Genomic DNA, 15,205 nt, shown 5'->3' with positions numbered 1-15,205 from the left:
ATGCAGACAATAGATTTGTTGCTGCGTAAAGTTGTGCGTAATTTGTGGAACAATGTCAACTGTTCTGCAGGCTAACCTAACCACAAGAAGAATTGGACTGGTTTTTATTTGTTTGTTTGTTTTCTGTATTACGATCAGGTATTTGACTGTAGTTCAGAGTGGAGCCATGCAGCTGATCTGAATGAGAAACTTCATGATTKTAAAATATAAATCACACCGCGGCAGAAACGCTGCGACTRGTTTCTTCACATCAACTYTTTAATCAATATTTTTCTAAGTTCTACCAAACTCATCAGTTCCTCTGTGTTTACAGTCATTTATTAAAGACTTGTAACTGTGGAAATGTCTCTCAGCCTCATGCGCCGCTGAAGACAGCAGCTTCACACACGTGCGTACACAATCACACACACACCTTTGCATGTGGCAAACACATTCTAGCCCACCTAAAACAGGAAAGGTTCAGTCTGATGTGTCTTTTCAGACAGTAAACATCTGAAATGAACTGTTTATAGAAGAAACATGAATGATGTATAGTTACCTAAGTTTGGCAAGCTGGACAAGAGCGTTGTCAATGGGTGTAACAGTGTTGGGCGGACGGGAAACAGTATTCCTGATTAGATTCAGGCTAGCTTCAAGGGCCTGAATGCGAAGTCCAACATRCTCATCATCACCTCCAGGAACAGAGGGGGACCTGAGAGAAAGTTTCTCCGCAGCTAAGCTGATGTTTTTTCTCTGGAGGTCCAGGGTAAAGAAGCAGGAGGGACAGCGCTCACAGGTGGGGAAAGAGTCACAGTGTCCAGGACCGCACATGTCACAGCGAGTCCCAGTGATGCCCTGCTTACACAAACACACACCCGTCTGCTTATCACACACTCCTGGCAGGGTTCCCTCCACATCACACTGACATGCTGCAGGGAAACAGACAAGGTCATCAAAATCAGCAAATTGTTGCTCTGAGACAGGAGAAAAAACTATAAAATTAACTATGAAATATTAAATTTTCTGTGAAAATTTAAAAAAAATGTGAATATTCAGTGCTGAAAAATTTTAAAGGAGCTGAAACAGACCCATGTGAGACAAAAAGTGATCCTTGTGTATACTAGTTTTCAATACAGTTCAAGTTAATTCAATTCAATGTACATTTTTAGTGCCAAGTCACAACCAACATCTTCTCAGGTCTCTGTACATWAACATTCACACYCCCCTCYTTTAATGAAGAAAAAACCTACAATGGTCACAGAAATAACTAGAATCTGACAAAAGTAATAATAAATAAATAAATCTTTTCAATTCTTTCATTGAAAACGAACAAATGAAAGTCAGACATTGATTTTAAATCATGCTTCAACAGAATAAATAAAATAAAATAAAATAAAACTCGTGAAACAGTCCTGGACAGAAATGATGGGACCCATAACTTAATATTTTGTTGCACAACCTTTTGAGTCAATCACTGCAACCAAACATTTCCTGTAACTGTATGAATACACCCTCAAATAAAGCTGGCTTTTCAAAGGAGACAAATGTATGTGCTAGAAAATAATTACACCTCTCTGCCTGATTATTAGGTTCATTCTGTCTTGACATTTCTACTTGTATCTTTTTGATAACTTCCACAGTTTCTTATTATCTGTTCTGATTTTGGAGGCGCCATCGTCTCTTAACATGTCCTTGTTCAGTTAAGCTACTGTGAGACCTGTCGTTTCCTCACTGGATGTTCATGMGCTCRGCRCGTATGMTAAAACTCATGTCCTGTATCTCTGCTGTTCAGTTTTGCTGCGTGTCCAGACTCTGATTCAGACTGGTCTCGCTGCGACTCATCTTTGCAATTGCAAASCTTATTAAAATCATACGACGACCATTCACAAAGTGCATCTTCTTTTTCACGTGTTTCTGCCTTTTAATAAATATTTCCACAACAATGTATGTATACGACACAAAAACAGCAACCACAATCAGTTTCAGGTTTGATCAGTCTCTCTGCAGTGCTGAATGATGCKCATCCTCCTCCCAGRATTTTTGCACATTCTGATAATCATATACTCTGCACACGGCAAACGGTAAATTGATTGCATCTGTGGTTTTGATCATTTGACAGACTCAATCCGCTGTGCACTGTTAATACATTAATGCACACATCTTCTTACGCATGCAAACCTTTTGATAAATCAGCCCTGAAGTGTTTTCCATAAGAAAAAAGTTGTAAATGAAAAATAATTCAAAAAGTTCAATAGTTACAAAAAGCAAAATTGTATCATGATGTTTTGAATGAGTAGATTGTTAAAATACCTGAATGAGTTGAAATAGCTAAAATATGCTGAAGTAGTCAGACTCTAAAACAAGCATTAGTAAGAAACTACAAACAAAAATGGTGTAATTGCTCTGATAGATGAAGGAATTTCATGTTGCAGTTAAAGAAGAAACGACTCACGCCGACAGCTGATCAAAGGGTTCCCATACATGTTGTCTGGGCACTCAGAACACGTCCGGCCTCCAAAGCCTTGTCTGCACTCACACTGACCTGTCAGCTGCAAAAAACACAAACAGCTTGAAGATCCAGTTTTGATACAAAACAGAAAAAAATACAAGGAGTCACAAAATATTCAAACTCTTTTTTCTTTTTCTACTGTGTCTTCTCACAACCTGCAATTTAAATAAATTTTGAGTTTGATCATAACATACCTAAACAAAATTTCTTCTTAGTAAAACTAAATGAGAGGAGCGACACGCAGGATTAAATAATTCTAAAACAAAATAAACTGAAAAGTTGTGCATGCTTATTTATCCACCCACTTGCTTTAAAGCTCAGTTCATAACCTTCAGCAGCTATCCAGTTTCCKCATGATCTCAGTATGTTTACACACCTGATTCAGAGCGTCCACTGAGAGACAGCATGAATACCAAATAACTATCCATACAGGTTTTTGGATTTTATAATGTTATATGAAATATAATAATCTCAGTTGATACATAAAAGATTGGTTGACCAAAATGCATCAAACAAACTGCATTTTATTGTTGAATATTCTATTTTATGCATTGTACAGCCAACTAATCAAGTGAGCTTTAAAATAGACATATCCTGCTTTTAAATCAAACCTTTTCACATTTAAATCCTTCAGTTGGGGTCTTTATAAAGTGAAATTACAAAGCTTTGGTCTGAATTCCTCTTTATTCCAACTTTACCAGCTCCTCTATCAGCCCTTTTCTGATGTGTCTCAAAGCAGCTTGTTTTGTCACTGTTCCTTTAAGGTGCTTCAAGCCCCGCCCACCTCCTGCTTCCAGACTGGTCCACTCCGATTTGAGAGTGGAGGTTATGATGTCTAGCTTGCAGAAACATTTTATTTACCATTGAATTAAAAGATGTCAACAACAGAAGACTACACCATTCAGCCTTACATGTTGGAGCCAGAGTCTGAGTCTGACCCAGAACCAGAGTCTGATCCAAAACCATAGTCTGACCCAGAATGAGAGGAGGAAACTGTAAGTGAAATATGAGTTTACAGCCAACAATGCACGAGTCTACATTATCAACATGGTTTTTCTCAAAATATTCAAACAGCTGAACATTCAGATCATAATTAATAAAAAAAGATAAAAAACTAAGACAACTAGATGTAAGTAGTAATAAAAAGTAGTGGTAGGAATAGAAGTGCAGTTGTTTTTGTTTTATAATATTCACGTGGATTGTGTAAGCTGAGTTCTGCCAAGTTCAGTCAGGACCAGTGATCTTTTCTCTTTCTCTGACTGAGCTGGGTCCTAACACCTTTGTTTGGAGGTCAAGGCTGCAGATCCTACCTTGTCGCAGGTGTCACTGTTCGACCCGGTGGGCTCACAGCCACAGGGCTCACAGCGATTCGATAGCATTGGTTTCCAGTAGCCTTTCGAACACACATCACAGGTGCGACCATGGAAATGCGGGCGACAGGGACACTGACCGGTCAGAAGGTCACACACATCTGACAGGGAGCCATCCGGGGAACAGGAACATCCTGTAGAGCAAGATAAGTCAATGTTTACAGGAACTCATGAAGCTTTCATTCATTGTAGTTCAACAAAACAGGTTATTTTCCTAAAAGTATAAATACTCAAGTACTGTATATACATATAAATACATACACATATGTATATGCATACATATAATATATCCAACCATAAATCAGATCCAATCATTTTACTTCAGCAGAGGCCACGCCTCCAGCAAGCAATCGCTTCTTAATAGCTGAGAGTCCAGACCAATGAGGAATATTTACCTCAAATATAAAGGTAAATGAGGTAAATATACCTCATTGGTCCAGACCCTCTGTATGAAGCAAAGCTAAGAACAAGGGGCTGGTTTTTACCAGGCTAAYGTATATTGTGATAATAAAAAGAGTAAATGATATTGCATAACAATGAATAAATGAAACGCTCAACATACAAAAGAGGGCAGCGATTAACAATGACTCATRAATAGATACCTGGTAAGAGAGATGCTCTGAAGCACATCTTGTTACAAACTCAAARACTTGGAAAAAAATTCAAATGGAAAGTCAACAGATTTTGATTGTGGAACAGATTACTAATCACCRACATTGTTTGGTTGTGACCTAAACTAAGCAAATTCTGGAAGGCAGCTGTTGATGCCCTTAAAGTAATTTGCAAACTTAATATTCCACAAAGTCCTATTGTAGCGTTATTAGGGATGAAATATACATCCTAAAAATATTACTCACTGCATCATTAAAATATAACTGTTGGATGGTTAAAATCAGATCCTCCTTTATAAAATGTATAAATCCACAAGGTATGGGGCGTACTATACCYGATGGAGTAAATTACTTGTTCGTTGAGACCATAAAAACTAACWTTTGTTAAGAGATGGAAACTTGTCCTACCCTTATTACAATATGTTTAGGCTGTTTTTCAGATRCATATCAGTCACACTTGTATATTTTTGAAAAGATGTAACAAGGGTGGATTTTTTCTGTCTTTTTTCTTTTATTTGCTTGATTGTTTTTAAATGTCTTTAAAATTAATAATAACTGCTGAACACTTGTTTATTGCATGTATGCAGGCATACAGACATATTTCTTTATCAGTTGGGAGATGTAAAGAATGCCAAACATAAAATTTGGCATTCTTGAGCCACACCTTATATAATATGTAAGGTGTGGCTCATGTTGCTGTCAAAACTTGTATAAGTACTGCAGATCAGTACTCGCAGGCAGAGCAGATGCTGTCCAGTTTTTCTAAAAGGGGGTAAAAACTTGTGTTTACCCCTCTATTTTGCTCCATTTTCCTCTGAGTAAAAACACTTTTTATCAATTCCAACAACAGAACACATGGTGTTTGTTGTTTCATGATTCTACTTTACTTCCTTAGCTACAAACTAAAAAAAATAAACTCACTCCCCCCAGTCAGACGTATTTTTAAATGTTCATTAAAAGTTATTTTTATTTTTTAAAGAGTTAAAGTTCTGCTGCATCTTCTTCTGGCTATAAATGAGCCAGAATAGAAAAAGAACCATGCTGATTCTATACTGCCACCTATCTGCAGGTTATGATTTTTGTACTGAACTTACAGAGCACTTTTCAAGTCCCTCCGGACCCCAAAGCGCTTTACACTAACAGACARTCACCCATTCACACACTGATGATGGCAAACTACACTGTAGCCACAGCTGCCCTGGGGCACACTGACACAGGTGGGGCTGCCATGCANAAACTAAAAAAAAAAAACTCACTCCCCCCAGTCAGATGTATTTTTAAATGTTCATTAAAAGTTATTTTTATTTTTTAAAGAGTTAAAGTTCAGCTGCATCTTCTTCTGGCTATTAATGAGCCAGAATAGAATAAGAACCATGCTGATTCTATACTGCCACCTATCTGCAGGTCATGATTTTTGTGTGGAATGAAACCTTGGGCAAAAAATGTACCAAATAGAAGTTTTTTAGGCATACATTTGGTTTCATATTCAAATAAATTGTGGTATTTTGCCACATTTTGCTTAATAAAACATAAATACATATCCTGATGAAATTCTAATGCAAGCCTCACATATTTTTTATTACACCAGCCACACATACCTTCTGAATGAGACTGTTGTCCTGATTTTTTTTCAGATGTCTAAAGTGCTTAACTGTATACATCCTTTACTTTCTCTCCCATTTTATCACATAATCAGGTGTCTGCAGTAGTGGACAGTAGAGGAGTACTTTTACTTGAGTACTGTACTTTAGTACATTTTTTGTGTATCTTTACTTTATTTGAGTAATTACGTTTTGGGATACTTKTGACTTTCACTCCACTACAATTCAAAGACAAATATTGCACTTTTACTTTTATTGTACTTTTTTTTACTACATTTGTAGGAAGCTTGTTAGTTACTTGTTACATTTTGGTTCACTTTTGTAATCAGCTGTTGCTGTTTTTCTTTCTTGAATTGTAATTGGSCACACCCCATGTTCCTTACAAGGGGAACCAATCACAGTRGTAGCTCACATCTAGGATAGATTTGGAATTACATCGTCTTTATTAACAGTCGTGAGCTGAGCTCCACCTTCATTTCAAACAGAYCCCAGCAATGGAGACGGTTGAAGAGAGTAAAGAAACCAGCACCACATGACCATATCTCAGCTCCATGTTTGAGATTTTAGGACTGAAAAATAGTTCCTATCAGTTTAAATGTCTTCTCTGTTCATCGCAGATAACTCACCGCTCACTTTATTGTATTTTTATGCTGAAGTCTTTACAGGTGCTGTATTTGTAGCAGAGTGGTTCCGTGTGTCCATAGTGGTGGTGTCTGAGAGTTACAAGGTTCTGTAAAATCACTCTGAAAACAATACAGCAATGTACTGAAATCAGAAAATTTAATTTGTACTTTTGAATACTTGAGTATTTTTAAATGCATGTACTTTTAAATACTTAAGTACTTTCAAAAGTAATTACTTCAGTACTTTAACTTGAGTAGATTTTTGACCGAGTAACTTTTACTTGTAGTTGAGTAGATTTGACCCTGAGTATCAATACTTTTACTCAAGAACTAGAGTTGTGTGCTTTGTCCACCACTGTGTGTCTTCAGTGTTATATGCAGTAAAAGATGCACTTCTGATGACTTACTGCTGCAACCCAAAGGGTTGGACTGGCTCAGGCCGTAGTGTCCTCTCTTACAGCGATCACATCGGAGACCCTCCACATTCGCTTTGCACTGACAGGAGCCTGAGCTGTCCTCACACTGGGCCCCATTCACTGTCCCTTCACTTCCGCAAATACATCCTGGGGCCACAAGACGTGCACTATAAGTGTCGTGAATGGGATTTTGGGACGTTGCAATTTTTGTTTTTTCTGCTTACGTATGCATGCATCAGATTGGTCCATTCGGCTGCGAGGGTTTGGCTGGTAGCCTGGGGCACACCGGTCACACTTTGGCCCTGTAGTGTGGTGCATACAACTCTCACATACCCCTCCACTCGTTCTCCCACTGGCCTCATATACCTCTGGGTCAAAGTGACAGCGCTGGGCATGGTTGTTGCACTCACAGCCTGAGAACATGATAGAGATTAAATCAGTTCACATACGCACAGAAACCAAAACGTATCTAAAAATACAGACAACAACAACTGCAAGAATAACATTTTTTACAACAATACTGTGTGAATGTTGATGGCAGAAAGACACAAAGTAGAGCAAAATGCTAGATGAAAATACCCACGTAGTAACAGGAAACTAAAAGCTTCAAAACACAAGTTAGAAGTAGCAAATAGCTAAAAGTTGAAAGTATCAAAAGGCTGACAAAAGAAGTATAAAGTAAGAAGAAGCTGACTAGAAGGTAAAAGTAGCAAAATGTTTGTGAAAGCATCAAAAAGCTTCACAAGTAGCCAGAAGTTTAAAGTGATAAACAAACTCCAATTGTCTTAAACACATTGTACTTTGAGCTAGTGTTTTGCTACTTGTAGCTAGTGTTTCAATTGTTTTAGCTTTAACAACAAACATTTTAGCTTTTCTCAGTAAAATCACTGAGACACTGAATCTGTTGTACATTTTTTGTGTGCTTCAACACCTCCTTGCCTGTGAGTAAAATGTCCACACTTCATTCATGCCAACTACTCTGCAGATTTGTTCATCTTTGGTAGAGCTATGATCTATTTTTTGAGTTGAGATATTTGCATGTACTTGAGTGAAGGTAGAGATGATTTTACGTTTGCATGTGTGAGTGTTTCCTTCCTCTGCAGGTCTCCAGGGCAGATCATTGTAGAGTTCAGCYCAGCGCTCACAGTTTGTACCAGCTGTGTGGTGCCTGCAGTCACACTGAGGGTTCACCTGTTGAGACATGAGATTTCTCCACTCAGCCACAGCGACCAAAACAAAAGTGAATATTCGTRCCACTGCCGTAAGACTTGGATCTGAAAACCCATCGTAATCATTGGATCTATAAATTATTGAAGTTATCCTGATTCAAAATGTCAGAACAAAGTAATCCTACACAAAAATTGCTYTAACTCAGCAGATTTTATTATGCTGATTGTTGTATGTTATTATGTTTATTATGTTGAGATAWAATTTGGCATGGTACTAACTGCAACAATGCACTTTCAGTATCACCTGAGATGGTCCAAATCTCATTGAAAAGGTTTGACTGAAATGGCCACAGCTCTTTCATGTCTTTTATATGATTTTAAGGCTAAAACTTCGGCATCAAAGATGGCGGGTGACATATATTCCTTCAAGAAATGCTAGGTCTTCATTTTTCTCCTAATTTTTGATCATTAGTTCAGATGAAACTCTTGTATTCTCTTCTTATTYACTCAAGATGCTCTGTCTTTCTGACACATTTCTTCTCACATAAAAACTGGAGTTTTGACAGAACCAAATTCAAGTAACAGTTTTTGCAGATCTGTACCTGGATAGTGTTGAAKCCATTGTCTTCTTCTTCTGGCAGACAGCGGTTTGCGTGACCATGGCACATACAGCTGCCCATCACCTTCATTTCCTGCAGGGCGTAAAATCTGCTGAGAGACCTCCCTGGTTGGTGGGGCACCTCGCCCAGCTCAGTCAGCCTGAGCCGGAGACTTGTGAACCCAGACTTCACTGGTGATGAAAGATTTCAGTCAGTCAGCTGCAGACTTGAACTGGACTTTACTTTGAATCATGAAGTAGTTAATGACACATACCTTCACGTTTTTGGCCGTTTGGAGCCGGAACAGACAAATACTGACGCAGTGGACTGAACTCAATCTGTGGACAAGAAGGGTTTTTTTTTTTTGTTAGCTTGTCTTGTGCACACACATCTTACAGCTCTGTTTTCTAATTTGTCACAAAASTCTAATACTTTGACTTATTGTATTTTTCCTGGATTTAGTTTGTTTGTTATTGTCTTTGTCCACCCTYTCTTTCTGGTGACTTCACATTAAAAGTATTTTTACATTCACTGGCCTCTCTCTGGACTTTTATCTTTACATGAATCCTTTATTTACATACTTCAYTTTTTCTCCTGGTAAACTAAAATAATAATAAAAAGAGGTGTTTTTTGTCTAGAAAGTCTGAGTCAAAGTAACACCAGAACAGTTTCATAATACCTGGGATTTCTTGTTGAACTTGCTTAAAATCCTACCCAGCAGGTGTAGAAAGACAGCTGTTTGTCCTTACCCTCTCATCTTTGTACGCGTCAGGGTGACGGCGTAGGGTGTGGCAGTACGTCTGGTCCAGAGTAAGAGGTACTGTTGTTGGAACACCTGGAAAGGCTTTCTGACAGTCTGTGGCGAAGTAGAGAGCAGGCTCCCACGTTCGACTGTTGTCCACAGACCTCTCTATCACGAAGGCTTGGGGACGAGGACCCTACAGAGACAACAGGCAKAGGGTTTGCCCATCGGCGTCCAAAGAAAAGGTGTCAAAACATGGATGTAATAGTAGTATATGCAGAATACAATGTTTCTTTGTAACTACTAATCGGATTAGGTTTTCGAATTTGTGACGTCTCTGTGTAACACAAGCAGTACATTTCATGTACACAAACAGTAAATAATAATATCAATCTCATTGAATTTTTACCATGCCATACCTTAAAGTYGAGCACGAGGTTGTCAAGCTGGAACAAGTTATTGAGGTCAAACTGGAGAGTGACTGGATTTACTCCTACAGGACAAACAAACACCATCATCAGGGCTGGTCAATGTGTCAATGTCAATGTGCAAAATCCTTATTATTTCTATTGATTTTATCTCTCTGGTTGTAGTGCCCTGTTCTAAAATACCTGGAAAATTYTTTGACTGACAGAAAGTGTGGAAAATAATTCCAATGTTGATAAATGCACACTGTTGAGAAGCAAAGGAAACTAGACATGGGTTTTTACGGTGCAAAAACAAGTGTGCATTGCCTTGTAGCATGTCACTGCAGCATGGCTTTGCCTGCAGCAGTGGACTTGCAGAATGAACTGTGATCAAGTTCAAATGTGTTTTCTATACCAGCTTATGCTTGTCAAGTCAGCAGGTGTTTGTAATAAGGGTAATTGTGTGAAAATATGAAGTTTGTAGAGATTTTCTGTTAAAGTTGCTGTTGCTGGGTTTCAAACCCTTGATCTCCCACATGAAAGCCCATGGCAGTAACCATGAGACCATTAGAACGAGGCCAGGGTTTGGTTTGTATGTATGCAGAAAGCGGCCATATTGCCACTGTAATGGTTGTCACTAATTTGAAAAATATTACAACAATAAAGCAATATTAGGACAATATTATAGTAAAACATCAAAATACAATCATATTAGTATTGTAAACCCTGAAGTATTGAAATTAAATGTTATTAAACTAAGGTGCAGTACTGAGTAGATACAGCAGGGGGCAGTARRGGACRAATACAAGGCTCCATTGACTCCCATTATAAATTATTAAACATTAATATTTCAAAAACTATAAGTTGTACAGGCACCAAAAGACATAGCCATCATTTGGCACAGGAGCTTTGCAAATATAAATTACAATGGCAACTCTAGGACAAAGTTTGCAGGAGGAGAAGCATGCCAAAGTGGAGATGACTTGGATGAGAAACGAATCACAACAGTGTGCATTGCATTGGCAATGCACACTGATGATAATGTGTTGCCTGTATGACTGGGTGTGTTTCTCGTTATGGGTGAATCACTGTACTGATGTTAGTAAATCTTTTAAAATGTATTTTTTGTATGCACATATACAAAAGAGGGAGCTGTGAAGTGGGTTGACTCCAAAAGGTATTGACTTTAATCAATATAAAAATGGTTGGAACTCATTAAGGCTTACAGATACTGAATTAAAATTTGTTGTGGTCGTAGCTGAGCATCATTCTTAACATAAAATTCACAGTTTTTGCTGGCTTAAATGTGCTCTACGCAGAGGTTATTTTTTTGCAAACTCATATTGTGTCTTTGTATGGACACAGTGAGATACGTCTGTTTTTGTTTATCCCTCATCTTCCTCTCATGTTTGCTATTTCTTGTTTTTCTTTAATGCAAGGCAGTGCCTGTCATTGGCTGCTGTCTCAGGCTCTGCCCCCTCATGTATGTTTTGTTTTGTCTCTCTTGGATGGGACCAAGCTGAAACACGTTTTGTTGTGCTCTGTACAATGACACATAAACTGATTCTGATACAAGAGCTAACAAATCATGCCAGATATATCATTACTACATACAACTGAGAAAAATGCTTTTTCCAAGGTTTGACTAAAACAGTTACAACTCTACCATTTTTCAGCYCAAGATGATTTTAGTGTAAAACCCTGGCATGGAAGCCTGCAGGCGATATGCATTCTTTCAAGAAATGCTTGGCCTTCAGTTKATTTCTGGATATGGTGGTAAAGTAATAAATCTCACCTTTCTTGGACTGCCACCATCTGTCTGGTCCAGATGTTGCCAGGACGTCCTGGACTGGATGGGCCAGCTGACCTTTGGAGTCACATGGGCAGCACTTCATCCTTATCTGTGAGTCAGAGGAAAAATAAATCTTGTTACAGAAAAGGATTTTTGTAGCCTTCCTCAGATCTGTGTTTTACATCAGTCCTATATCAGAGTTCTTTCTTTTGCTGGAAAATACCCACACATCATAATGCTGCTAACACCATGCTTCACTGCTGGGGCAGTGTTTGTACTTTCTTCGATCTCATGACTTAAAATTTTGCTCTGACTATCAGCTAGGAGGTCTTCTAATAAATAAATAAATCTAAWAATTCCAGTTTAATTTAGCACAGGTGAACTCCAGTCAAGGTGTAAATGGGAGGAACCTSAGTTCAATTTTAAGTCTTATTGCAAAATGGCTAAATACTTATGGAAATGTGATTTTTAATTATTTTTGTAATTTTACAAAATTGCATCAAATCCTGATTAAATGTTTTTTGTTAAAAGGCATCAACCTAATTCAAGAACAATTTCAAAACATTCTACTATTGAGCAGGAAAATGATTTTAACAATTGTATTATCAGCTTGAGACATTAAAGTGTCACTAACCCTCCATGTGAAAACATAACTCCGCCCCAAGGCAAGTTTGATAAATGCCAACAAAGTGGGRGGTGCCAAGAGGCACTGAGGGGCACGGCCTAAAGTATGTGTGGGGGAGTGAGGAGGTGTGGCCAGAGTTTGTGACAGCTGGCTTAATTTGTCAAGCTAACATATCTGACAAGATTTCTGATTGTTCTAAAGAAATTATTTTATTTTGTAAAATGTCAAGTTTCATGACAAACATGCAAACTCACATTTAGCTGTTAAAACAAACTGTTAAAATCTGATTTTAGTCCAAAACAAGACAGAAATATATTTATTTTTTCTGTTTGGTTCAATGTTTCAACAGGTCAGCTCAGTCTGGGACTGACTCGTGTTCTGTCCCCGGATCATTCAGGACACGAGGCTCTTTACTGCAGCCTCAGCTGKGCTCTGTCCATCCCAGACCACACCAGCCCCGGACTGCAGAGGTGGAGTGGCCAAGGCACATGGGAAACATCAACAACCATATTTATTACAGAGGAATTATTGAAAATGATGTAACAATACTAGATTTAAATTTAGAGACCAAACCGAATTTGGGCCGGTTGGTTCTGCTTCTGTGGCTCGTTTTTAATCAGTCTAAACTACAAACAACTAAACCAATGGAGAATGTGCAACATGAGGCTCCTTCAACCTCCAGTGATTAGAAGTGTGGTGGAACTAATACTTTTATGTTTCAGCTAGTTATTCATGACATCCTTTAATGACCTAGGTTTTCATGATATGCTGTTCATCTGCAGATAGAATGATTAAAGTTCCACCACAGAGGGATAAAGACCACTGCAGCTAAACTCCCTGCATTTCTCTGCAGATAATGAAAACGCAGAAAATCTCTGGTGAAATCTTTGCTGAGCCTCCGCTTCTCCTCACTGGCAACAAGTCTGCTTCTTATCAGTCATAAAACAAAACACGAACCGTCTTAAACCAATATGTAAATTRAACTCCAGTACRACTGTTCAACCAAATWTTGCAGATTTTAACAAATARACACAAAAAKCTCAATATTAGCACAAAAATAGTACTGTCTGATCTTTAAGACACAATTTAGACAATTTATTTGCAAAAAAGTAKATTTGGGGGTTTAAATTCTTTAAATATCAATAAAAACAAAACAAAGGGAAACCATTTTCTAAAGCCACAGTAAATGTTAGGTAATTCGCTCAGAGTATTTATTTATTTTACTTCGCTTTAGTAAAAAAAAAAAAACATCATTTTCAACACTTGGCTTGGATATGTTGCTACAAGACTCCACTAGAGGTTGCTGTTTCTGTATATTGATCTTTTCAGTTRAACAGTATTTCATCTCTGCAGAAACATTTTTAGCACATTGCGATCTAAAAAAAAGCCTACTTCTTGTCAAAAAACGTAAGACCTAAAATAAAAAAAATGGGCAAAGAGTCCAAAAAACATGTAAAGATTTATGAAACAGTTTACAAAATTTAGTATGGGTCATGAATATAACTATCATGTCAMATCTGTAAATCTGACTGAGGTATAGCCATCTGGTATTTTGTTCTAAAGCCATCTTGAATTGGGATGATTGCAGAAGTTATTCAGTTGTAGATGTGAGAGTTTCATCAAATCTGTCCTTTGGTTTATTGGATATCGTTGAGCAGGGCAGCATCAACGGCGATGAACACGAAGGGCTGGTGTTGGATGGAGTCAGATATCTTTTCTCTTGTTACACAATCAAGTGAAGAGTGATTGCTTCTCAGTCGCTTTTCTCACTCTGAACAGATGGAGCAGCACATTATAAATACATGGAGGTGTATAGAACTACTAACTATAGTGATGTATATTCAATATGTATAAATAGACTTGTGCCACACAGTGGACAGAGCATGTGCAAGGACAAATCAACTACTGCCAACCAGACAGTTTTAATTTAGCATCTAAAACTAAATGAAACCTAGTCATTGTTGTGTTTCCTAATATCAACTGGCTGTGGTGGCCATCTTGAATTGTGTTAACTTCATGTTATTCATTTGTAGATGCAGATGRAATGATTCCTTTCTGAATAATTATTCTAAGACATTTTGCTAACTCAACAGATAAACACTCTCACACAGAAGCATAAACATTTTGGGCCTTTGCAGTAGGTGATAATTAATTTGTAACACATGATGTAATTTTTTTTTCAGGGGCACTGTGGTTCCAGACAAGTTGAGTGATTTTTATAGTTTCATATCTTTTCTCAGTTTTCTCAGTTGGCCTTGTGAAGCATAACTGGGACTTTTCTCCAACCTTTGAACTGGATATAGGTGAGAAGTCATGTTCCCCTGGTTTGTTGCTTTTGGCTCTGCAGGGTAAATTACCAGCAACACGCATGTAAATAAACACTGTTTGCTCTTCAACTGGGGCCAGATGTCTCCATGAACTGAGCARGCTTTTCCATCAACATTACGGGTGTAAAGTCTGCAGTGGACACCATGACACAATAAGTTTACAAAGTTTATCGCACCTTKTTCTAGTTATAGATTGATCAAGCTTAAACTGCATTGCATCATAACAAATCTGACAACAAAAGCAATCAAAAGCAGTCTGACTGCATCAGTATAAATATCCAAATTACAGTGGACTGTAAAAGGACCCACATCCCTTTGGCACTTTTTCCACAACAACAATTCTGAAGAAGTTTGGATACAACGAAAAATGTACATAAAAACAGAATTCCATGATTTGCAAATTCAGAAATCCATATTTTATTCAATTGAACACAT

The 15,205-nt window shown here is 37.9% G+C and overlaps 1 protein-coding gene across 1 annotated transcript in view; it reads right to left on the bottom strand.

Moving 5' to 3' along the window:
- The window catches only part of lamb3 (laminin subunit beta 3), a gene marked incomplete at its 5' end in the record, with an annotated part of 27,672 nt that extends 15,745 nt beyond the window's left edge, over positions 1-11,927 (bottom strand). The window contains 11 exon segments of the mRNA XM_014033826.1: positions 539-908; positions 2,432-2,528; positions 3,799-3,992; positions 7,101-7,256; positions 7,334-7,522; positions 8,180-8,300; positions 8,881-9,068; positions 9,152-9,215; positions 9,627-9,815; positions 10,039-10,112; positions 11,822-11,927. Of these exon segments, the coding sequence (XP_013889280.1) occupies positions 539-908; positions 2,432-2,528; positions 3,799-3,992; positions 7,101-7,256; positions 7,334-7,522; positions 8,180-8,300; positions 8,881-9,068; positions 9,152-9,215; positions 9,627-9,815; positions 10,039-10,112; positions 11,822-11,927 (1,748 nt within the window).
- Positions 11,928-15,205: the final 3,278 nt, after the last annotated feature.

Source organism: Austrofundulus limnaeus, unplaced genomic scaffold (assembly GCF_001266775.1).
Source record: "Austrofundulus limnaeus strain Quisiro unplaced genomic scaffold, Austrofundulus_limnaeus-1.0 Scaffold1860, whole genome shotgun sequence".
In the NCBI taxonomy this organism is placed as follows: Eukaryota; Metazoa; Chordata; class Actinopteri; order Cyprinodontiformes; family Rivulidae; genus Austrofundulus; species Austrofundulus limnaeus.
The sequence above is the reverse complement of the archived record's forward strand: the minus strand, read 5'-3'. Positions and strand labels throughout refer to the sequence as shown.